At 36.5% G+C, this 26,655-nt stretch overlaps 2 protein-coding genes across 2 annotated transcripts in view; one reads left to right on the forward strand and one right to left on the reverse strand.

Annotated features, from left to right (window-relative positions):
- Positions 1–3,601: 3,601 nt before the first annotated feature.
- LOC118827149 (hibernation-specific plasma protein HP-55-like) lies at positions 3,602–7,405 on the forward strand. Its single transcript, XM_036598384.1, has 5 exons — positions 3,602–3,734; positions 4,646–5,247; positions 5,352–5,619; positions 5,800–5,947; positions 6,502–7,405. Exons 2-5 carry the CDS (start codon positions 4,650–4,652, stop codon positions 6,709–6,711), a joined length of 1,224 nt encoding a protein of 407 aa, XP_036454277.1. The 5' UTR covers positions 3,602–3,734; positions 4,646–4,649; the 3' UTR covers positions 6,712–7,405.
- A 5,663-nt stretch (positions 7,406–13,068) lies between these two features.
- npdc1b (neural proliferation, differentiation and control, 1b) overlaps positions 13,069–26,655 on the reverse strand; it is a 47,205-nt gene continuing 33,618 nt past the window's right edge. Inside the window, 8 exon segments of the mRNA XM_036599136.1 lie at positions 13,069–15,294; positions 16,771–16,848; positions 16,850–16,871; positions 18,511–18,587; positions 18,695–18,779; positions 18,957–19,023; positions 20,939–21,184; positions 21,582–21,671. Of these exon segments, the coding sequence (XP_036455029.1) occupies positions 15,205–15,294; positions 16,771–16,848; positions 16,850–16,871; positions 18,511–18,587; positions 18,695–18,779; positions 18,957–19,023; positions 20,939–21,184; positions 21,582–21,671 (755 nt within the window). The 3' untranslated portion in view covers positions 13,069–15,204.

Here is a 26,655-nt window from a genome sequence, read left to right on the forward strand (position 1 = left end):
CAGGCTCTGCATTTTTGAGTGGCAAGTCTTTTTCCCGCATTCTGTACCCTTAACGATGGCTTATTTGTAGACGTTTTTCCGTCAGACCAGATTTTCATTTCTGAATGGTTAGATGAGTGGACTTGAAAAATTCTTGCCCCAAAGATTGATTGTTATTTGTGCAGGTAGTTGTGTATTGTATTGCTTGAAACTTTTTTTCCAGTTATAACCTGGAGTTTCTGCAGTTTGGCAAAAGCTGTCATAATCATTAATCACTCTTCCTGACTCTGTCTCACATTATTAATGTTGATATTTTCTGTGACATTTTCACATTTGGTTAAAATATTACACTTAGATTTACATACACTTCAACCAGATGTGAGACTGCTCATGCAGATTTGATAAGGTCAGGACAATATATCATTTTATGTAAGTGACAGGGTGCAGGATGTAGTGTGCAGTAGATTAAAGTGAAGGGTAGTGCTGGGCAGCAGTCTGGTCAGAATGGCTAAAGGTCCATCAGGCAGATCTATAAAGTTAACTTATGATCTACGGGAAGCAGCTGTTTATGAAACTGGAGAATTTGGCCTGGATGGTCCGTAACCTTCTTCATATGTTTATCAACTGTTCTAACAAAGGCAAGATAAACAGTGGTTCAAAGTGGGTGTTTAAATGTTCCAATGATCAATATGTGCTTACGCTCACCTGAAAGTACCCTCTTGTCCACAACATACACAGCTGAATGTGTGTTTTAGGTAGTTAAAGCAATTTGGAGGAAAATCTAATTAACACAATTTTCCTGTTAACCCAAATGATGTTTCAGCCAAGACATGTTTGCCATCTAAAGTTTGCATCTGCGATTTTGCACTGAGGTTACGAGCCAATGTAGAAAGCAAAAAATGGATCCCACCAGTTAGCATTGTATAAAACTGAATGCCTAAATTATCACAGGTTCCTTAAAACACACAAAGTATTGATTAATCTAGTATAATTGGTTATGTAAAATCTGATATCATACAAACCCATTTCCAAGAAAGTTGGGACAGTGGTAAAATGTAAATTAAAAAAAAAAAATTCTAAAACATTCCAAAACTCTAAATATGCGCTCATATTGAAATTGATGCCTGCAACACGTTCCTGAAAAGTTGGGACAATGGCAGTTTCAGACTAGAAACACTGTGAAATGTTAAAAAAAGTCATGCCTGGATAGAAAAGGAAAGGAAAGGCCTAGTCCTTTATGAGCAAGGATGGGCGAGGCTTGCCACTTTGCCAAAAATGCATCGTCAAAAAAATACAGCAGTTTAAAAATAACATTCCTTAGTGAACGTAATTTTGGTCTTTTCTGGAATTTTATTGGTATTTTGGTATTTCACCACTTACAGTGCGTAACATCATTAAAAGATTCAGGGAGTCTGGATAAATATCGGTGCATAAAGGGCAAGGCTAAAAACCACAAATGAATGCCTGGGACTTTTGACCTCTTAGATGGCACTGCTTAAAAAACTGGCATGTTTCTGTGATGGCTGTCACCACATGGGCTTGGGAATGCTTTGACAAACTATTGTCAATAAACTCTGTTCAATGGTGCATCCACAAATGCAAGTACACTGTGCTATGGATAGGCCATAAGTCAACAACATCCAGAAATGCTGCTGCTCATTTGAAAAGGACTGATGCACAGTGGAAGTGTGTGCTGTGTTCTGATGAGTAAACCTTTCAGATTGGTTATGGAAAAAATAGACATTATGTTCTACAGGCCAAAGAAAAAATGGACCATCCTGATTGTTGCTAGTGTAAAGTTTAAAAGCCAGGGTTTATGGCATGGGGGGTATTAATGGGTAACTGGCACAACTACTATCCTTTGTTGTGCTGCTGTTTTAGCCTGTAAATATAAAAATACAGTAATGGTAAAATATTCATTTGCTTATTTTTATTTATGTTCTTATGTAACTGCATAGGTTGAATGAATTCCCATCTACAGTTGTATTCCAAAGTTTGAACACCTTTGGTCAAATTACATTTTGTTGTTCTTTCTAAGAGAACATAAGCACACATCCTTGACAAGTTACAAATCTTGGCCCCAGTTTATGCTGTATTTTTACCATATTAAATTTAGCAAATAAACAATAAAAACAACCCCAAACTGGATGCACCGCATCATGTAGCTGATCGCTGCTATAAAATGCCAGCAGGGAGAGCTGATAAATGTCAAGTTTAACAATAGTTTTTCATTTTTGGATGGTGCGTGACACAGTGTGGTGCGTGCAGTGTGCACTGGCTTTAATTGTGCATTCAATTTGTGCAGGAGTGTGTGTCCTGTAGAGTATTTGTCTGTGTTTTAATCAAAGCTTCATAATTCAGCTTGCAGCCTGAAGTTGCTCTGCCCTTTCTTCTACCTCAACAAGGTTCAATCTTAATGGTTTAGAAGATGAGAAATCACCCTACTGCTAGGGATTGTGAAAAAAACACGTTTTAGCTAGATAACAGCAGATTTTTAGATGTAGATAAGGTTTACTAGAAGGGGTTGGATATTTCACACCCTGTCTGCATGAAAGCCCCAGGAGCCATGGGAGACCATGACCTTGAGCTGCATTAGGGGTAGTAAACTCTAGTAAACTCTATTTTCCATTCATCACACGTATAGGCCTCTTCCAGTTTGAGCAGATTCCCTTTGGGCTGTGCATTATTTGTTATTATTGATATAATTGTTTGTCCTCTTTGTGTTAAATCATTTGCAAGGTAACTGTAACAAAAAAAGGGTTTCCAGCAGAAGGCATGAGGCAGTATTTATGGACTTGGACTCTGTATTGGCGAATACTAAAAATGTGTGCTTGTACTGAAAAAAATGGTGTCGATGGTAACTAGTCCGCTAACTCCTGTTAATTAAAAAAAATCCAGTTACTTAGCTCATTTGTTCTACAAACATTTTTTTTCTGTGCTGTTCAGCACTTTCAGTAAACAAGAGTTGCTTGATAAAATAAAGCCTATTTCTAGAAGAGAAACTGATGCACTTTAAGAGATTTCTAAATTGTTCTTGGTTGTTCTTTGTAGGGGTACAAATCATTGGCATTCAACCTATTACGGAAGCCTATTGCCACCAGGCAGAGGAGGGGGAAAAATTAAAAAATCAATAGATTAACAATATATAACTTATTACTTATTTTCTCAGCAGTGGACTTACTGTGTTTTATAATTACTTATTGTCTCTAAATTTTTACTTATTATTTGACATAGTGTGTTGAAATAATGAGTTAAGAAAGTATTTTATGATTACTTTATGAAGTCCAAATATTGAGATAGTACGATACATGTTTAAAAAATATATTCTACATTTAAAAAGTGTCAATGATTTTGAGATATGTCCAGAATTTTAGAACATAAATCATTATTTTAACTCAGTATTCAGAAATAATCAGAAATTATTTCAAAGAAAAAAACACAGACCCCAACCCCCCACCCCCGCAAGAACAAGCGCAAGAGTTGTTGGCTAATACAGAAAATACTCGTCTAAACGATTCTGTTTATTTCAGCATTTAAATGATCAATATGTGGGGGTGGCTCATCAGAATGTACAGTCATGTCCACGGCGTTTGACCAGTCTGTGGCTGTTAATGATTACAATGAATTTAGACCAAAGACACAGAAAACAAACAGTGTAAAGGTTGGTTACTGTGCAAATTTAACACAGCAGAGCACTTACTTATCATCAACAGAGGTGAATGTGTTTGGAGAAGGTGGTTGCAGCTACTTGACGGGTGAGTGTCTTAATTTTTTTCACAATTTTGCTAAACCAGAAGAAATTTAAAAAGTCTTAGGCTGATTTGCATCTGTAAAACATATGCAAATTTGACGACTCCCACAAAAATATGTCAGAATTTATCTGCTAACTCAGCCAACAAAGGACTGCATTGTTCACATAACCAAATAAACATGTCAAAGTTTGGATGTTTGCTTTTATGAATTTGTAATTTGTCTTCTGCTAAAGGGTGAAAAATAGAAAGCACTGTCAATGAAAATACATAAATTTAGCACCAGCAAGATTACATCATTTTTAATATGGCAATTGTATGTGTAAGTTGCTGCAATGGAAAAGCAAATACTAATCTGATGCATATTTTGCAGCATGGATGTCACTGTATTTTTAGTGTTTGGGCTAGTATGTTATGCCTTTTTAAGGTTAAAATTACCATTGCGTATGCAATATATATAAAATATATATCACTGTTGTTAGAAGAAAACCTCATATCTCCAAAATGGTAAGTTTACAGGAGAAGAAAAAAACCTACTTTACTTTTAATGTGGAACTTTTCAGTGGAACCAGACTTTTTTTTGCAAGTCATTTTGGGTCGTTTCTTTCGGTCCATTCTTTATGAAATGTCAATGTAAAGGCCAACATGCATTTTCAAATTATGTCAAAAACTGAAAAACGACAAAAATGGAGATCCAAGCTTTTCTTCCAACAGCAGCGATATCTATGCATCCTTTAAGTGGATTTAAAGGAAGGTCAGGCTTGACTTATGGAAACAATAAAATAAAACTGTCAAGTGGATGGAAATGGAGGAATGTTCTAAAAAATTAGCAGCATTATATGGCTTTTTAAAAAGTACATATATATTTATATATAATATAACTGTCGGTTGGATGTGTCATTTTTGTGTTTTCGTAGAAAAATGGCAAAGAACATCCTCTGCTTGTGGAGTTGTCTTTTTTCAGTATTAATTTACACCAGCGTACATGGAGCTCTGGAACAGGAGACTGAAAACAACATACAGATATTTGAGAACAACAACGATTTTGCTTTCCGTCTGTACAAAAGCATAGTGGCACAACCGGATTCTCAGTCCAAGAATGTGTTCTTCTCTCCACTGAGCGTGTCCATGGCACTGGCTGCCCTTTCTTTAGGAGCAGCTGGTGAGACCCATCAGCAGCTTTTCAGCGGACTTGGATTCAAAAGTTCCAGCAGTGAGGAGGTGCACAAGGCCTTCCTCAATCTCCTACAGACCCTCAATCAGAGGACAGATGTGGATCTGGAGGTTGGCACTGCTCTCTATGTCCAGGACACTTTTAGGCCTCATGCTGATTTTCTGGAGAAGATGAAGCGTTTCTACCTTTCAGATGGTTTCTCTGTTGATTTCACCAAAACTGCAGAGACCACTGAGCAGATAAACAAGTACGTCAGTGAAAAGACACGCGGCAAAATTAGCAAGTTTATTAAAGATCTGGATTCCAGAACAGTCATGTACCTGCTCAGCTATGTCTATTTCAAGGGTAAGTTTACTTAATGTGTCTGATTTGACTGTCACATTTATGGTTGTTTCATGTTCATGACTATGCCCTTTATAACAATACATGCTTACATTTTTTTTCCAAAGGTAAATGGCTCATCCCATTCAACCCCAAATCTACTGAACAGAGGAACTTCCATGTGGATGATGAAACTACTGTTCCCATTCAAATGATGTATAAAAAGGATTACTTTGATGCCTACTACGATCATCAGCTTTCTGCACAAGTCCTTTTTCTGCACTACAATGATTCGTTTTCCATGATGCTGGCTCTCCCAGAGAAGGGTCTCAGTGCTCTGGAGGAGACTGTATCTCTACAACACATAGTAAAGTGGCTGAGATGGAAGAAGAAACAGTAATTTGCATTTTAAGTGAATTTGAGATTTGTACACATTGCAAAAAAATTCCTGAAATTGTTGAAATTTGTGCTAATGTAATTAAATTAATATAAATTACTATGCTGAACAGTCATTCATCAACAATCATTGATGGCTGATCATTCTGATATTTGCAATGCATTTTTCTTAATTTGCAGAAAATATGAGATATATGTACCCAAGCTGTCCCTAAAAACATCATATTCCTTGGAAAACATTCTGACTGGAATGGGAATGACAGACATGTTTACAAACAAAGCTAACTTCACTGGGATTTCTTCTGAGGAAAATCTGTTTGTGTCTGAGGTAAGGGAACAAATCCGGATTACAGGTAATGCATACTACTTCATTTAATCCTTTTGCATAATCTGTAATTACACTATGTGTTCTCATTTAAACCTCATTTTAGCTGTTTACAGTTTTTCTTATTTTCTGGTGTAAATAACTTTGAGACCTTTGTAGCTAAATAACAGTTTTGTAGCTAGAATGAAAAGTGTTTTATAAACAAAGAAGCAGGAGGGTTAAGGTTAAACTGGCCACTTCACTGCATAGCAAATCCTTCTGAATTTTGCTGACAGTACTGGAGTTATGAAACATCAGAGTATTTGCTCAGTTGCTGTCAGTTGCTTGGTTAGTTGTCTTTTTGTAAGTCGCTCTGGATAAGAGCATCTGCTAAATGATGTAAATGTAAATGTAAATGTAAATGTAGTTGCCTGGTTAGCTCAGTTGGTAGAGCATGAGACTCTTATTCTCAGGGTTGGGGGTTCGAGGCCCATGTTGGTTGTGACGTGATCAGTTTATTGTGAATTTCCCTGAATAAAGGATTGTCTTATCTAACTGGAAATATGTTTTTTCCCCAGGCTGAGCATCAAGCTAGTCTGGATGTGGATGAAACTGGGGCCACTGCAACTGCGGTGACTGGACTAGGCATCATGCCCTTTTCATGGACCTACACTCCAGTTCTAGACTTCAATCACCCATTTATGATCTTTATTGTTGACCGGAAAACAACAAACATCCTCTTTATGGGGAAAATTGTCAATCCAGCAAAAAAAGATGCAAACCAATAAGGAAAGTTTTGTCCTTTTGTTTATTGATTTGACGTTTTCTGAGCTAATTGTAATCAGTAACGTGCATTAAACTGTACAGTTTCTCTCTGTACCTTTTGCATGACTTTCATATAGCGCTGCAGTACTTCACTGATGTTTGGTATTAGTGTCTCTTAACTGTTACTTCTTATTTCTGATAAAGTTGAGACTGTCCTGGAATTGGTAGATATGGAGGACCTTCTGGGTGTTTTTATTGCTTTGACTTGTCTGTCCAGGTCATCCTGAGCAGTAGAACTGTTAGAGGTCACCAAATCTGTCATTCAGCAAAACAACCCTGACCATGACCACCACCTCACCATCATACAAAGCACATCAGTTGAATTTCAATTTTTGACACATTGTTCTGTCATTCCACAACACAAATGTCCAGTTTTTGGTCATGTGAGTCCATTTGTCTTATTCTGCACCCTTGACCACTGCTTTAATCACTAATATTCTTCCATTTAGGCCTTCATATCTCTGAACAGTTGATATGAAATGTACTTCTAGTAACATTTAGGAGTTCTTGGGCAAGTACCTCCCAGTTTTGCTGACTCAAATGTCCTTAGTTGATTCTGAGCTTTGACCTGAAGATGTCAATACTTTCAGTTTTTTTGACTGGTTCTTTGTTTGTTTGTTTTTTGGGCCACATTAAATAAAGAAACTTACAAAAACTTGTACTTGTGATTTGTCGTAAGGCTGCCCTCAATGTCTTAAAGTGATTGGAGGCTGCATTTTTGCTTATGTAAACATATTTGTCCAGATATATGCTTTGTGCTCCCTTACATCCAGGACCACGTTCACACTCTTATGCACACTTCAGACTGGTTAGATTGATTCAGGCTAAATTAAATGAATGACCATTAAAATTGACATGATTTGTAATGTAAAATATATTACATACCGTCCTTGGGGGGAAAAAAAACCCTTTATAGATCCAGCAAAACCATCAGTACCCAACCTCATCCACAAAGGTCTGTGCACTGTCTATAGGAGAGCTTATCATCCAAATAAAGCATTAAATTCACTGTGTGTTTTAGCACCAAAATGACCAAAACATATAAGACTATAGTGTTACTGATGTTTGTATTTTTGGACCCTTTTTGTGGTTCGTTTTCGTGAACCCACAGTTAAATGTGTTGGAAAATGTCTTCTTGGAGGTTTTATATCAAATTTATTATACATTCGTCTTGGCAATGGACTTTTATTGGTACAGCTATACTGTCAGTGTGTAAAGTTACAGGCTTCTCTTTCAGAAAATACAGCTTTAATTTCATTGCAATCCCTAAAAAGTGTCACAGTGTGGTCTATATAAGCACTTATCATGTACATAAAGTATAAAAATTGCCTAGAATTTTTGGACCAAAATGGCCAAAATACGTAAGACTATAGTCTTACTGTTATGTGTAGTTTTGAATGATTTCTTTCATGAAAAAAATCTGTTAAATCTGCTTGAAAATGTGTCCACATGGTGGATTATATCAAAAATGTTGCAATTTTTTCCTAGAAACAAACCTTTATTGGTCCAGTTAAACCATCCAAACCAATCAGCTTACCTTTTAGAAAATACAGCTGATTATTCATTTTATTATTAGCTGTGTATGTTATATTCATTGCTTTAAAATTAATGGAAAAAGTTTTTGCACTATCTATAGGAGCATTTAGCATTATAATAAAGACCAAATGAACTATGCATTTTAACACCCAAATGACCAAATTAGGTAATACTATAGTCTTACATATGAGCACATTTTTGGGCTGTTCCTAAATTCCCTTCATTTTCATGAAAACACACTTAAGTCTGTTACAAAATGTCTCCACGTGGGGTATTATATCAAAGATGTTGCATATTCTTCCTGAAAATTGATTTCAGTTTCTACAGCAAAATCACAGTTGCCAAAACTTGACGTGAATCTTTCTGTAAATACTGTTTTATTTTCATTAAAATCACTAGAAAAAGTCACAGTGTGGTTTCTATAAGCAGTTACCACACAAAGACAGCATAAAAATCACAAAGCATTTTTGGACCAATAAGGTTATAATACATAGGACTACAGCTTTACTGTTGTGTGCATTTTTAACCATTTTTAAATTCCTTTACATTTCTTGGAAAAACACTTAAATATGCTCTAAAATGTGTCCACATGGTGTATTATATCAAATATGTAGCAGATTTTTTCTGGGAAGCAGATTAAAATTGCTACAGCAAAATCATAGCTGCCAAAACTTGAAAGTGAATCTCTCTGTAAATATTCTTTTGTTTGTGTTAAAATCACTAGAAATTGTCACAGTGTGGTTTATATAAGCAGTTACCACACAAATACAGCATAAAAATCACAATGTATTTTTGGACCAATAAGGTTCAAAAACATAGGACTACAGCTTTACTGTTGTGTGTATTTTTAACCATTTTTAAATTCCTTTAAATTTCTTGGAAAAACACTTAAATATGTTCTAAAATGTGTCCACATGATGTATTAAATCCAATATTTCCAAATTCTTCTTGGAAAAATACTTTATTATTGGTCCAGCGAGTCCGCTGGTACTTAAGATCATTAGATTAAGCTTTCAAAATGCAGTGTTTTGTTTTTTTTCTTGCAATGAAATGTTTGGAAAATTACAATTTCTGTAGGAGCACTTACCATCCAAATCTAGAGTAAAATTCATCATTAATTTTAGCACCAAAATAGTCAGTATAGGTAAGACTATAGTTTTACTGTTGGACCATTTTTGGACTCTTCATAGATTCTTCTTGGAAAGAAACCTTCATAGGTCCAGCAACACCATCCATATATAAACTCATGAGCTTATCTATTTTTCAAAGTGATGCTTTTTTTCCTTGAAATGATTGGAAAATGTATTTGCACTGTTTGTACTTCTACTTACCATATAAATAAAGCACACAATTCACTCTGCACTGTAGATACGACCAAACATATAAGTGACCAAAACATATAAGACTATAGTGTTACTGATGTTTGTATTTTTGGACCCTTTTTGTGGTTTGTTTTCATGAACCCACAGTTAAATGTGTTGGAAAATGTCTTCTTGGAGGTTTTATCAAATCAAAACATCAAATTTATTATACATTCGTCTTGGCAACGGACTTTTATTGGTACAGCTAAACTGTCAGTGTGTAAAGTTAGAGGCTTCTCTTTCAGAAAATACAGCTTTAATTTCATTGCAATCCCTAAAAAATGTCACAGTGTGGTCTATATAAGCACTTACAATGTACATAAAGTTTAAAAATTGCCTTGAATTTATGGACCAAAATGGCCAAAATACGTAAGATTATAGTCTTACTGTTATGTGTAGTTTTGAATGATTTCTTTCATGAAAACACAAAATCTGTTTGAAAATGTGTCCACATGGTGGATTATGTCAAAAATGTTGCATTTTTTTCTTGGAAACAAACTTTTATTGGTCCAGTTAAACCATCCATACCTAAAGCAATCAGCTTACCTTTTGAAAAATACAGTTTATTATTTATCTTATGAATAGATATGTATATTATGTTTAGAATTTATTGCTTTGAAATCAATGGAAAAAGGTTTTTCAATGTCTATAGCAGTATTTAGCATTACAATAAAGACCAAAATGAATTATGCATTTTAACACCAAAATGACCAAATTAGGTAATACTATAGTCTTACATATGAGCACATTTTTGGACTGTTCCTAAATTCCCTTCATTTTCATGAAAACACACCTTTTTTCATGAAAACAAATTTTTCTTGGAAATATACTTTTTCATTTCAGTCCAGCGAGTCCACTGGTAATCATTAGATTACGCTTTTAAAATGCAGTGTTTTGTTTTTTATGCACTGAAATGTTTGGAAAATGTGCTCACATTGTCTGTAGGAGCACAAATTCATGATAAATTTTAGAACCAAAATGGTCAATATAGTTAAGACTATAGTCTTACTGTCGGACCATTTTTGGACTCTTCATAGATTCCATTGATTTTCATGAAAACACATTGAATTCAGTTGGAAAATGTCACACATGATGTTTTATGAAAGTAAACTGCAACTCCTTCTTGGAACGAAACCTTCACAGGTCCAGCGACACCATCCATACATAAACTCATGAGCTTCTCACTTAAAAACAGATGTTTTTTTAGCTTGAAATGATTGGAAAATGTATTTGCACGGTTTGTAGAAGCTTTACTACTTAAATAAAACACAATTCATTTTGCATTTTAGCACCAAAATGGCCAAAATACATGCTATAGTCTTACTGTAAGGTAACAATTTTTCATTAAAACACACTTAAATGTGTTTGAAAATGTGTCCAGGGCATATATTATATGCAATTTATTCCAAACTCTTCTTACAAAAATATTTTATTGGTCTGGCAAAACTATCTGTACAAGCTCTTCAGCTTATCGTTTTCAAAATACTATGAAAAGAGATTATGAGTTGAAATCTTTGGGAAATGTCCTTTCATTGTCTATAGAAGCATTTACCATCCAAATAAAACCTAAAGTAATCCATCAATTAGTCAATTAGTAGCACCAAAAATGCAGGTAAGACATTAAGTATTAAATATGCACAACCTTGGTTGCATTTTTGGACCATTCCTTAATTTGATCACTGACTCCATTGATACATCAACAGCATCAGTACCTGACTTTATAGGTTTCTCTTTCTAAACATAGTTTAATTGTCATTAAAATTACTGATTGCATTATTTTTGCATTAGTGTTGTAAAATTAAAAGCAATGTCCAATTTTACCTTTGAAGAGGTTTCAAAAGTCTGGGTTAGTTCATTTTTTACACAATAACTTATTAAGAATTCACAATACTGTAGTAATTTAAGAAAAAGTTCATCTAAAAGTTTTTTGTAAATGAAATTAATACAAAAATTCTGCCAAAGTAGAAATTAATGTTGCAGGAAGTTCATTACTGTTTTTTGGCCAGAAGATGGCAGTGATGTCACATTCTTACATCGTCCAATAAAATCATTCTTGGGTATAAAAAACAAAAATGTTTGAGATTCATTTTAGAAAAAGACATTAGTGACAAGAATTGAATATTAGGTTTTACAGCAACATCATACAGTGCTTTTAACACATCTATTTGATAAAATAACTCTCATTTGCCTTATTGTATAAAATAAAATACAACATATCCAAACCATTTGAATTGAGATATTTATTTCTTTCTTTCCATAATATTCTATTCTTCACATGCACGTTAAACACTTATTAGTTAAAAAAGTTCAGTATCTTTATATATATATATATATATATATATATGTATATACACACACACATATTATAAAGCCAGGTGTATGTACGTATATATATATATATATATATATATATATATATATAACTCTCCCTCCTGTTGCCCTTCGTGTTACTAGCAAGAAAACTGAGTGAAGCCTTTTAAACCTTTCCTTTCTTTATTCTATTCTTTTCTTCTCAAAGGAGAAACCCTTAAAAGTTATTTGTGTAACTTTGTTCTACTATTTATATGTAATTTCACAATTACACTGATAATTACTTCACATTCTTTGTTGACACTTTCGAGTTTGCACTTTCCATTTTGCATTTCTATGCTGCAATGGGCAACACGTCCAAAATAAGATGGTACACAGGATAACAAATTCAAATTTGATTGAATCCATATAATTAAAACAACTCCCCCTTCTAAGTATGAATGGATTCAAAGATTAGAATCTGCAATTTCAACAGAATTGCTCTGCTTGTTTCACTGAGCTATGATTGAGAAATAATGAATATCAAAATACACCATTATACCATGCATTTGTTATCACCATTAGACCTCTAAGGGTTAAAAAAGACAGGTGAGTAAATGTACCAAAGCATAATGTTGCTGTTGAGACCTTGTATTTCCAAAATGCTAAAAAAGGGCGAAGAAAGAGACCATTTCTGTTGGTCTGCTCATCGGGACACTTTGAGATAATATAAAGGGCACTGTAAAATTATACAAATATATATATATATATATATATATATATATATATATATATATCGTTAGATTTTGTCACATTATGTAGTTTTGTATGCAGCCAAAATACCTCCCTCATTTTGGAGGACATCGACTGTGCTGTCATCCAGAGCCTTTTTATCAGTCTGACTGAACAAAGACTGCCACAGAAATCTTGCTACTGTTGGCAGTTTTCGTGAGCACCAGCGAGGAGCGAACACTTGAACCGAGAGTAATATCAGCGAGCACAATGAAAAATCTGTGAGGATGAGAAAGTTGTAAAACTGTAGTACACTGTACACGGCTGCAGGTCGCATGACAGATCATCAAGGCGCCTGTTAAGTTCAGCTGTATCTGCCTGAAGCACAACTCAAACGTAGGGCACACTGTAAGTATAGGTTTATTTAAGCAATTTGCAAAGGACCATAAATGCATACCGACTCCCTTTACCATTCCACAGCTTCAGATCATGCATAGTAGGACCATACGGGACTATACAAAGGCTACATCATCATAATTTAGGGTTATTCATATGTGCACAATTATGAAAATATTAAAACCACAACTGGTGCTTCTTAAAAAATACCATCACTGACTCTACTTTGGTAGAAAGAAACATGACATATGTAAATTACATATTTAGTGTGGCTTCTTCATACATACATAGACCTCATGTACTGCAAGTCAACATTCTGTTGCATTTGTTTTTTATTTTACACTCTAACTCTCTAGTTTTTCAAATCCGTTATGCCCATACGTCTCTACCCATATGGGATATTACGTCTAACATCTGTTGGTTTGATATGTTTAAGCATCAAGTAGTTCTATGCATGAGTTCAGTTTCCATTGCACAGTATTCACAATATTGTACAAATAAAAGGCAGAGAGGATGGCTGAGTAGTGACCTGATACTGAACCTGAGCCCTGGGAGCATATGCATCAAACACATCACAGTGCTGATCAGGGATCAGTGCTGCCGCCCATATTCTAGTCAACCCAAATCCGTTTAAAGAGGCGTAGCTGATCCCAGATCAGCCCTCAACACTTTAAACATACAGGCCCAGAGGTGGTGCCAATAAAATCCACTATGCAGCACTGAGCAGAAGGTTGTTTAAAACTACTTATCTGGGCAATGTGTACATATAAAATGGCTTATAACATTGTAATAAATGCAATGAATATGAATATGGTAAAAAAACAAAAACATTTTCCCATTTTCTGCAACGGTACTGATATTAAGGATGCAAAAATATGGAAATAGTGGGCTAACGCAGATATTTGATATTTTTAAGTACATAATCTGCCGATGCTGATACTTAAAATAACTTGGAACTAAATCTACCTGTATCTGCATTACTTGTGGAGTAGCTACCTGGAGTAGCATTATTTTATTTGTAAAGGGTTACAAAAGCAGTAAAAAGTATAAATTCTGGATCGTGTGATGGGAGGAGCCCTAACCAGTGGGTGGAATTGGAAACGACTAAACTGGGGAGAAAACTGAGGGAAAAGAACACAACTTGTGTTTATTTGTATTTACGCTAATGTTAGAATTTTTTCTAAGCAAGTAAATGATAACTGTCCAGATAAACAGCTTAAGACTTCTGTACAGTACAGCAGTGCTTGTCCTTCAAGCTTCGAGGGAACGAGTGAAGTTGAAAGTGTGCAAAGTTTAAAGCCTTTTTTCCTAAAGGAAACATCCAGTAAGGATTCCTGGAACTGGCGAGTGCAGACAGTAGGACCGGATGCAGATGTTTCTCCATGTGGCGGAGCTGTCCATGGTGATGAACATGGCTAGTTGAATGGCCATGCACTTTATGGTCTATACTGAGGCGTGCATATACTGTAAAGGCCATGGTACACTGACGACTTTTGAAGGTTACACAAACGTATGTCTTCCTGCTGCAGGGCTGAAATCTACGATGAAAAAATGAAGCATTACTAAGCAATACATACCGGACAAAACAGAGAAAAAAGAGGCCTTCGCTTCAAAACGTTGGCAGTGTATCAAGGACTCCAACAGTGAGTATTTGACAAAATGCTCAGTTCATGAGAAAATGAACAAGCCATCATGCAGAACAGTGTGGGTAGGGGTGGGTGTGTGTGTGTGTGGGGGGGGGTGGTATCTGGTATCTGTGCAGGTGTATCTGTGTTTAAAGGCAGGTCAATAAGTTAATTACCCACTTAACTGTGTCTTGAGTCCACTTTCTAGAGACACTATACGTAACAGTCAGTAAATAAATAAATAAATAAACACTGGATGGAGATGAAGGTTGAAGAGGAGAAACAGCAGGAGGAGAAAGCGAACTCTACAACACTGAACCAGCTGCCCACAAGACACCAAGAGTCTGTGCTGTCCATGCAGTCTTCTCTTTCCTTCTTTTATCTCTTAACTGCTTTCCTCCAGATGGCAAACAGTGTCCAGAGGGTAACTGGAGAAAATGCCGGTATGGTTGAGAGAGTGATTTGATCGCGGTGGTGCTGACGTATCTTCAGTGTGACCGTGCAGGAACGTCCGGGTTTAGTTGTAACTCCTCTGAAGATCAAGGTGAAGATGAAGGTTGAGAGTGGAGTCATCAAACAGAGGGTTCTTCACTTCCATCTCGCCAGTCTAGAGTGAGAGAGAGGAAGGAAGATTTTATTAAAGGCTACGTTCACATTACCAGGTTGAAGTGGCACAAATCTGATTTTTGCCCTAATGTGACTCAGATCTGATGTTTTCAGGGCTGTGTGGACACGCAAATCTGATCTTTTCAAATCCTACCTGTGCCACTTTCATAAGTGGTCCTATATCAGATACGTATCCGATTCGTGGCCATGCGACCTTAATGTGACGCTCAGATCAGAATTCATGTGTGTTCTTTCCACTGCGCGTGTGCCATCATTCAGCGTTACCATGGCAGCAGCACTGAACAGAAGTTAAAGCCTGTAAACGGTGGAAAAGGAGCACATCTCACCTTTTTTGTCTTTGTCTTGCTCTAATAATAAACAGCTGAGAGCTGTTCAGAGTTCATTATCTTCGCAGCAAAGGCTCGTTCTGCTCGTTAGTTCGTTTGATAATAATGCACGTGACACACGTGATTCATTCACGTGACGTTACTGAGTAGGATGTGAGCATGCGGGTCATTTCAGGACGCCAGTTCGTTCACATTAATGACAGATTTAAATCACTTTCCTAAATGAGTGTGAACCATCGTGTCAGAGAGATCAGATTTGAGCAAAAAAACGGATTTAAGCAATGAGGCTTGGAATCTGAACGTAGCCTAAGAAGGGATTAGTTACAGGTTGAAGGCGCCAGCTTGTAAACATTAAGGTTTAGAGACATTGCTGTAGTGAGGCCAACTAACATTAGCCAACTTCATTTTAGCTGAATGGTTAGAAAATGACCCACACTTTTACCGTAATCAGAGAAAAAAAAAGCTGAACATTAAACTCACCACACGATTGCTTACCTCACGTGTAACTGGTTAATGTTAGTTACTATAACAACTGACAGCATACCACAGCAAACACAGGCTAATTAACCAGAGACGTTTTACAGCACTGGGTGTAGATGTTAAGGCAGAATCGTTGATTAAAATGATGTTCTTGCAGCTTTTTCACAGTAATGCTAATATAACTTTTTTTAATAACTTTTTTTGTTTTTTACTATGTTCAAGTACAACTACGTTCTCGCCATGGTTGCATTTTTGCATGATCTGAGATGGCATGGAGCTGCGGAACATCAGCTCAGTGATAGCATCTGCTGAAGATTTGTGATCTAAGGAGAGCTTTATCAGTCTTTTTTATTTATTTAAGGTGGAAAAAAGTCATGAGGATGCAAGACCTCAGAGCCTTTGACCATGACGACTCTATATTTGTACGTTTTCATTGGCATTGAAGAACTAATGGTGAGAAATCCAGAGGGGCCTGGCTTCCAAGTTTGGTAGCCTTCGCCCCCACCCCCTGCCCACCTCCCATAGCTACACCCCGGTACACACTGTATATCACTGTAGGTGGCAAATAATAGCATTGATTCTACCTGCAGGGAAGTGCCCTATGGTAGACCACCCTTAGAGAGATTTCCACCCACAGTAACTCTACTTACTGGAGCGAGTCCAGGGCATTCATACACAGTGAAGTCTCCATCCTCATTCTCCTCATCAGAAGTGGCTCCTGATTCTGGGTATCTTGGGTTCATCTCTTTGCCTGAACACAGAGAAGAACAATTAGCAAGAAAACTAACAACAATAATAGAAACTCTCACATCAAGGACAATGAAGACTGTATCCTCTTTAAGCCATCATTTAATAGATGGTCCACTGTAGATGTCTCGAGATACTGTCTTTAACACTCACTCACTTAACTTTTAAACAGAATTCTATTCCTATTCACTCTGATGGCCAGTCTTTTCAGACCCAGATTAAGCCTAAACCTAGACTAAATAGGATTTTTAATGGTGAAATACCACTGGCATGGGAATTTAGTCCTAGAGTAGGGTTAATCCATGTCCAAAAATCAGCCACAACAGTCAGTTACCTGGAAGGGATCAAGCCTAAACACTTACAAAAAGATGGTTCTTCAAGGAATCTTTAGTAAAGAAAATGGTTCCATATAGAAACAGAGTATGCACACTCTCCCTTTGCATGATTAAAGGGTTCTTTGCATTGAGAAATTATTCTTCTGATTGATGGAGAATGTGATGTAGACGGTTCTATATAAAACCTTTTTGAAAAGGGTTCTATATAGCACCATAAAGGGTTCTTCTGTTGTTACAACCTTGACATCGTAACAATAAAAGAACCCTTTTTGGTGCTATATAGCACCCTTTTCAAAAAGGTTTTCTATAGAACTATCTACAGCACATTCTGAAGAACACTTTCATGGCGCAAAGAACCTGTTAATCATGCAAAGGGTTGTTTGTACGTTCATAGTTCTATGTAGAACCATTTTCTTTACTAAAGAACCCTTGAAGAACCTGGTACAGAGCATTCAGAATGGGGATTCTCCATCGATAGAAAACAGTAGTCCAAGATTAGGCTTACTCCCTGTCTGGGCAACGGACCCAAAAAATGTACTAAATGGTTGTTTTCTATGAAAAACCTTTAATTATGTGAAGGTTCTTTAAGCTTTAAGTTTTAGAAAAGGTTCTTCACAATCACAAATCTCTTGTACAAACATGGTTCAGCCACTGAAAGGTTCTTTAGGGAACTGTAAGTGGTTGTTCTATGGCTCCAAAGAACTCTTTTTACAACATTTATCTTAAAGCATAGGTCAAACATTAGCCAGGCGGTGAAATAAATACAAAAAAATGCGATCATTAATGTTGAGCAGCTTCTTGTTGCTGTTTTGTTTAATTATTAAAATCATATACTACTGTTCGGAATCACTCATTAATAATAATCATTCATAACTTTCTTTTATTTTAAATTTTATGTATATTTAGAATGAATTCTGGATATTAATTTTATTCTAACTTAATTCTCTGTTATCTCTATATAGAGCTTTCTCAGTAATTTTAGTATCCTGTATCCTGTTTAGTATCCCCCATTCCACTTTTTAGGTCCCAAAAAGAGGACAATTTGGAGATGTGTGGTCACCCTACATTATGTCAAAATATGCTTAAAAGGAAAACTCAAGATCAGCAGTTTCTGCCAGAAAGTTTGTTAACAACGTCAACTTCAGCCTTTGTAGAACAGCTACATAACATATGACCGAGATATTTTCTGTACAAGGGCCCTAAAATGGAACAGAGGATGGAGGCTGGCAGGGTAGAACGTGGAGCTCAGATGTGAAGTGGTGTGGAGTGATTGCTATTTGTTGTAATGCCGTATCTATATCTACTCACTTCAGAGACAACATCTGCTGCTTCTGATGCTGATAGTGGTACATCTGAGCGCTCTGGGCCAGCTTTTTATCTCCAGACTGAAAGCCGACGACAAGAGAAAGAGAGTGAACACGAGGTAAATGCATCGTTCCATAATATGTGTTTGTATGTAAATCTCTGTCTGTGTTTATATGATTTCACTCACAGAAGTGCTGTCGTAAGAATGAGGGCTCATCACCCCGAAGGCTGGATAGTCCACTTTCTGAGCCAGACGACTTCCTCTCTGCATCCTGTCAGAGAAAATTCAGCATGACCAGCTGCCTTTACACGAATTTGATCACATTTTTGTTCAATTACAGTTTCTGCTGCTCTAATTAGACACACTTGAAAACCTTTTGATGTTGTTGTTCCAAGGTTCTATCTATCATACTGCGCACATTCCACACAAATTGAGACTGAAACCTCACCTGAGCCAACACACTCCAGCCAGGACCAAGGCCACTGAACCCACCATGAGACACACTCCTGTCATAACTGCAGAGAGAACACAGACAATGAGAAAGAGAGTAGAGAAGAGACTGACATTAACAGCTAATTAAAGTAGTTAATGCAAACAGTAATAAATTATAGCCGTGCAACTGGAACATCTGTATTTATGTAAACATTAATGACATATTAGTGTGGAAAAGTAAATCAAAGATGAACTCCAAACACATTACGAGGCGGATGTTTTCCTAACCATCTTTTCTGCTTATTGATCTCAGATTCAGTCTGAGGAGCCCATCAGAATCAGCAGATGTTTTCACACAACCCATTAAATGCTCAGCAACCACACTTCAGTATCTCAGTCCCATAACCACACAATTTAGTTAGCTGTGATTGAAGCCGTTGTAAAACACTCACAACAACTGAATCCTATATTGATGCGTGAAGTCTATGTGCTGTGAATGGACTGTTATGATGCTCATTTGGACCATGACAACTTATTTTCTTAATAACTAGGCCAAAAGATAGCAGGCTAAACAAGCTAAAAGATCGCTTACAGGCTAAACCTCTCCTCTATTAATATTCAGTGTCAAGCTTTAAATTATTTACTAAATGATTCCCTATAAAACTGCAACATAAAAAGGAAAGAATATGTTCCTTGAATTCCTTGCTTTAAAAAAGTCCATGTTGTTGGTATTAAACTCAGTATGGGAAAACAAATGTGTGGTAATGTTAGCTTGAAGCTAACCCAACACAGGAAATCACACAGGTGCAATTTAGCATTATCATTACGGTGGTCATTTGGTGAGCAAAATTTCATATAAAGCAAAGATTTCTTAATTAGTTAAACACTAGTACAGTCGTATTGCAGATGTTTGAACACGCCTGGTCAAAGTACAGTGTTGATTTTCTAAGTGAAAATAAATTAACACATGCTTTATTGAGAACACACCTAAATATGGCAGTATATTTAATTATAAGCCTAGAGATAATGTGTTACAGTGATTTTACCATGGGTCACGTCTTGCCTAAAAACAGCCCACCCACTGATCAAACCATAGTAATGCATGGCCTCTTGTGGCTTATTGCTTGAATAATTGTTTAAGCATCGAGATTCACTTTATTGACCACCAAAAAGGTGGAAATTTGCCTTTTGTGCTTATTTTTGGCCAAAATAAAATTACTGGGCTAAAATTAAAAAGTGTATTGTTTTGTTTGCTGTATATCATCAATATCAGAGCAAAACCTCATATCTAACTTTCCAGGTGATGGAAAAACCATTCTTAACTTGTAATGGAAGTTAATGTACCAAGACTGTTTTCTAAACAATTCTGGACCATGTCTATTGATCTGTTTATCATGAAATTTTAACACAATGCAAAGGATAACTGGAGTTTTCAAATTATGCAAAAAAGTGAACATAAATTAACACATGCTCCACAGAGAACGTACATTTTTTTGCACCATTTCTTTCTTTTTTAACATATTAAAAAAAGGAATCAAAAATAAACATATAAAATGTGCCTTGACTTCTGCACAAGCCACATTTTATGTTCTTTTGGCCAATTTGTTAAAGAAAAAGTGTAATTGTGCATTAAAATGTGCAGAGGTGTGGTCTCTGTAGAGGATGTGGTAACTTATTTTCACTAATCAATAAAAGATGGAATTTGATTTGTTTTGCATGTGACTCTAACCCACTACTGTGTACATCGCTCCTTCGGTCACGTTTAAATATTCAGTGTAATTTTAAACATAATTTTGAAATCATAATAAATTGTGACATCTGAGAATTCATGATGCACTGAATCATTGCTGAAAGGAAAAGAACTGAAACAGTGTGAGGTCAGAGATTTACACTCCTATTAGTCAATGAATAATTTACACCAGTCACTGAATAATATGTCTTATGACTAATAGCTGAATAATGCAGCTGTAGGTTCAGAGGTTAAAGAGGAAAACGTACTGATGAAAGAGTGGTCCTCAGAGGGGTAGGGGATGATGATGGGGGCGCTCTGCACTGCTGAGAACAGGGGCCTGCCGGGGCTGGGACTGGGACTGGGAGAGCTTGGGCTGGTCGTTCGTGACGATGTGGTCAGTGCGCTGGATACAGGACGTCCTGTCGGGGCATAGCTGGGAGAGGCTACTGGTCTGTAGTGACCTCTTAGCTGTGAGGGGTCCTCCTTCACTTTAGGAGTAACCTGAGAGGGCGCTGTGGAAGAAAATAAAGGGGTTAAGAAGCTTAAATGACTAATGGATTTGTTTCAAGCTATTCTAAATAAGACAATGTCAGAATGGCCTTATTTAAATAGTTTGAGAATTTATTTCTCATTGATTTCACAAATACATTTTTAAAAACAATTTCAACAAAGTAATTTCATTTATTGAATTCATTGATTTCACATGATAAATACATCACAAACCACTTAAAAAAGAAATTCATGTTTCCAGAAAATAATACAATAATGATATCTGTGGTAATCAGTTTAGGTTGCTCTGTTATGCCATGTAAGCTGTTTATCTGATGAAGTGTGCAGGTCTTTCTGTGCGTGTTTGTATGAGTATTATATCTTATATTTTTTTAAATGATGATGTGCATGTTCTGCTACCTGTATATTTCATCTCAGACTCTCTGTGTTTGGTGATGATGGAGGAGAGAAAGTCAATCTCTTCATCTAGCTCAGGGAGCTCATCCACTTCTGTGTGAGAGAGAGAGACAAAGAGAGAGAGAGACTATTACTATCTGTGTGCACTCATTATTTTCCACATTTCCACGTGTCAATTCATTTCCAAATACAGTGTCCAGTTTAGTAGGTACATCCACATTGTATCGACACTCATTGGCCATTTGTTTTTTCAGAAAAACAGACAAACAAAAAAAAACATATATAGTCACATGCAAAAGTTTGGGCAACACTTATCAAATATTCGTTAAATGTTACACTTAGCAAATAAACAGAAATTGAGCAAGCAAATTTCATATTTAAGTGTGTTCTCTGTAAAAGATGTGTTCACTAATTTTCACTTAGAAAATCAACTAAACGTAATGTGACTAGGGGTGTTCAAACTTTTGCATATGACTTTGCAGGTTTAGAGTTACTGACTGTAACCAGTAATCTGTAATCTGTTGCTGCACAATAGATAAGCCCCTCTCTACTCCCTCCATCATTGAAAAGGGACCACTACAGGAGCATAACTGACCAGATATTATTTGAGCAATGGACCACTCTCAGCACTGCAGTGACGCTGACATGATGCTGGCATGTTAGTGTGTGTGGTGCTGGTATGAGTGCATCAGACACAGCAGTGCTGCTGAAGTTTTCACTTTCATGTCACTGCTGGGTTGAAAATGATCCACCAACATGATATATACAGCCAACAGTGGCCCTGTGGTCAGAAACTGGAGGACTAAAGGATGACACACAGAAAACAAAGACAAGCTATAGTCTGTAAGTGTACAGCTACATGGTGTCCCAACAAGGTAGGTGTTTCTAATAAATTGGCCTGTAAAGGAAAGCAACTGTAAAGTAAAATAGGTGCATAACCTGATGCATATCCACCAGCACTACATACACTACCATCCTGGTATTACTGTTGTTTGTAAAACTACAAAGGACGTGTATATGGTCAGTGTTTGGATGAAATGGCCAATTAGTTTAGAAATAAAAAAGGAAGCTCACTGAATTTCACACAGACAGAGATTTGCCTATAAATACATATATATGACATTCCATATAGTCACATAATTACAAATTACAAACAAGCATAAACATAAACAGTAAAAAGTAACAAGAATTTCCGGTAAAACTTTGTATACGATTAATAAACTCTTAACAGATTATCAGTAACACGTCAACAACATATCAGTGGAGTAGCAGTAGTGAAGCATCTGAATACACTGAAGTAAATATCTTGTAGATGTTCTGTTGATACATTAAGTAGATGTACTGTTAATATGTTACTTCCATTACGCAAAACCTAACCTTACCCAACCTTACCCACACCTAACTCTAACCCTGGCCCTAATCCTAACCCTAACCTTAACCTCATCCCAAAACCTAATCCTAACCCTCATAGGTTTTTGACATGTTACTGAGAGTCCGTTGAGTATTTGTTTCATCTAAAAAGATCACACAGAATAAAACAGTTGTTATCTTGTGAGCTAGCTGGAAGAACTGCGTTTGTTTTCATAGATTTGTTAAATTCCATATTCAAACTTTAATGAAGTATTGATTAGCCAGATCAGGTACTGAATGATGACTACAATTAATACTGTTCTGTCAGGAGGAGAGGTTTGAAAATTAAGCTAAATACACTGACATACACACAGCCACTGCTTACTGTATGAATGTAATTTACATTTATTCTCATATTCGTGTTCCTCTGAGCAAATCAATTCCAACTGCCCCTTTAAACAGCCTTTTTAAATCTAATTTTCTCCTTTTTCTAAGTCTGTACAGTACTGTACATGAACAGAGGAACTGGAGTGGAAGCAAAGAAAGCTGCCAGTGCTCTCTGATTTAAAGCGCAATTGTGAAAGTGCTGCTCACAGGATTTACAGTGTATTTCAGCACCACTGACAGTTCCTCTAGCAGTATATTACTTCATCCCAGTGGAAAAGCCCTGCGTACTACAGGCCACAACGAACAATCAATCTCATTCGTGTAAAGAGTATAAAACGCAAACATGAAAACATGTTTTGGAAAAACACGAGAACAACAATCAATGCCTGGGGAAATAAACCAGGAACGTATGAAATCTAATGGAAAAAATACAGCAATCCTATTCAGCAAAACCACATTAGTGAGGTTCAAGGGCTGCATGACACTGTGATCATGTTCTGCATTTGTGACGTTATGAGAAGGATAATACGTTCCATAAAATGCATAATACATGCACAGTCGTAGCTGTTATATAAGGAGTAATTTTACAAACCTGGCAAAATTAGGCAATTTAGATATCCTGAAATAGAAGGAAGCATATTCCTCTGGGTAAGCATGAGTCATACTAATATTAGATGTGACTTGTTTGTGTGTCTCTCTATAAAATGCATGCATACATGATTTGTTTGCAAATGCTACAGTTTAAGCACAATATTGCACATGCTATTTGTCTAAGGAAACCACTGCATGCCACAAGCAGGTCATAGTCTTCGGGATAGGGGCATTTATGTATGTGTGAGTGAATCAGTACAGCACAAAAGTCAGAGACCACCCTTCATTTATTTAATTTCCAGTTAAAACAGCAGAAGACATTCATTTTTCAGCATTAAGAAAAAAGCAGTAAAGATATGTTGCTGCTGTCGGAACAAAAACTCGTATCTCCAAAATGGTAACTTTACAGGAGAAGGAAAAAACATACTATACTTGTAATGTAAGTCAACGGAACCAGACTTTATTATATTATATAACCAGAAGTTATTTTGGGCCGTTTCTTTTGATCCATTCATCATAAAATTTACAGACAATGTAAAGGCCAACAGGAATTTTCACATTATGTCAAAAACTGAAAAACGTCAAAAATGGAGATACAACGTTTTGTTCCGACAACAGTGATATGTAACAGAAAATTACACAAAAGCCCCAACAACTAAATATAATATACAATTTTTCAGTATTTACTGTGTCCACACCTTCATTTTATTACAGCTTCTATTCTTTTCAGGAGACTTATTTTCAGCTTTTCTAAGAAATCTGCAGGGATTTAATATAGCCAAATATAATATATATATATATATATATAGATATATATATATATATATATATCATCACTACCCATTTATCGTCTTACATTTATCTTCATTTCAATGATATTTTAAATTCTCACCCATCTATATGTATTTTTGCCACATAGGACTTTCACATATACATTCTAACTGAAGACTTTTTTTCATAGGTTTCCATATTTATTTTTTCCAGTAAAGTATTTTAGAGTCTTTCAAAGGCTGAGTATTTTTTGTTTGGCCCTTTTTAAATCAGCAGACTACCTGATTACTAATATAATCGCCAGTGGCAGACGTACATTAGACCGAATGGAAGACAGCAGCACAATAATGCATTAAAGCTGTAAAATGCCCTAAAACATGCATCTGCATTGAACATATGCTCATATGAAGAATGATCTGCTATGTGTGTGTCAGTTTGATGCAGTGTGTGTGTGGATGTGAGTGCTGCAGTGTGGACGTGTGTGTGTGAGCTGATGTGTGTGCCACGCGGGCACGCCGCAGTGTGTGTGTGGGTGGATGGGTCAGCACGGCTGTCCTGCAGTGCTGCTCTGTCGACGTGGGAGTTGGAGCAAGCAGGCTGGGGGTGGGCGGAGCCTCATCAAATTCATGAATGAAACCCATAACCATGGCAACAGATGGAAAAGCCGAGGGGGTGGGGGGGGCCACCCTGAAGACTAAACAAGTGGATGGAAAGAACCGGAGGATGCGGTGAATGTGCTAAATGTGAGATTCAGCCCCGGAATGTTCCGGAATGTTCCATGCTCAAACTTGGAAAGTTCCATCTATAAGCAGCAGTGAGTTTATCTGGTTGTTGTTCTTTTTTCCTCGGTCTATTTTCAGAAACGTGACACAGAAGATTTTTGTAGCACCTTATTTTGATGGTCCACTCACCCTGTCTTTAACTAATACGAGCATCTAAAACCTAACACAACAGGAAGGCTCTAAAAAGGGTTCTTTGGAGTCTCACAGGAGAACCACTTTGGAGCAATGCCATTCCCTTGAGAATGTTTTTAATTGGATGGCTCTTTACCAAACTATTCTTGTAAATGAGACATTTTTCATCAACATTTTTCCTAGAACTGTATGTCTAGGCCAAGAACCAGTTAGGAACCTCTATTTTTAAGAGGTGCCAGAAAGGGCTCTTCACGCAATGCCATAGAAGAACGACTCTGGTTCTCTAAAGAACCTTTCAATGGATGGCTCTTTAGAGAATCATTTTTGTAAATGAGACATGCGAGCATGAAGAACCTTTTTAAGGTTTAAAGAACCTCCAGATGTAAAAGTGCTAGAAAGAACAGTTCTTATAATGCATTATGTTAACAATTCATAATGCATAATAAGCATGGCTATAACATGTAATGCATTTTAATAAATATTTATAGCCACGTTTTTAATGCCTTATGAATGCATTATAACATGTTATAAATGTGTTTATAGATGCTTACAAATGTGACATTCATAGAAAGTGTTACTGATGGGATTTGTTCTTTGGTAAGAACAGAATCTACGCTCATGCAGGAGCACAAAGATGCCAACAATTCTGCGGTTTAACAACACATCATGAACCTGACATGGACTTTTTCTTAGGATCTTTCTCAAGAACAAATTTAAGAAAACACTTAGGAAGTTATTGGTGAATGAGGCCCAATGTTCTTCAGGGAACCAAGAGTGGCTTCACTCAAATAACCCTTTGAGCATTTTTTTAAAAGAGTACAATCGTAATTCTACACCTAACACTGCCAGTGAGGTTCACCAGATAGTTCAACAATTTGCTGACCAAGTCTGACGAAGTTTCAAGACTGTCAACTGAATAACAATGAGTGTTAAAATGGACCTTTGTCTTTATTTAACAGGATTCAGTGAGTGATACTAATTCAGTTCCTAGTCACGCCTGGGTGGCTGGCTGAAACCTTTAATTCAATATTCACAACAGGCTGGCCAGAGGCAATCAATGTCTC

The sequence above is a fragment of the Colossoma macropomum genome, unplaced genomic scaffold (genome assembly GCF_904425465.1).
Source record: "Colossoma macropomum unplaced genomic scaffold, Colossoma_macropomum, whole genome shotgun sequence".
In the NCBI taxonomy this organism is placed as follows: domain Eukaryota; kingdom Metazoa; phylum Chordata; class Actinopteri; order Characiformes; family Serrasalmidae; genus Colossoma; species Colossoma macropomum.

Bases quoted from the DNA above. Each gene is read 5' to 3' on its own strand.
- LOC118827149 (XM_036598384.1), top strand. From the start codon at position 4,650: ATGGCAAAGAACATCCTCTGCTTGTGGAGTTGTCTTTTTTCAGTATTA. The intron at 5,248-5,351 runs GTAAGTTTACTT...TTTTTTCCAAAG, and splicing joins CAGCTATGTCTATTTCAAGG to GTAAATGGCTCATCCCATTC. The intron at 5,620-5,799 runs GTAATTTGCATT...CTTAATTTGCAG, and splicing joins CTGAGATGGAAGAAGAAACA to AAAATATGAGATATATGTAC.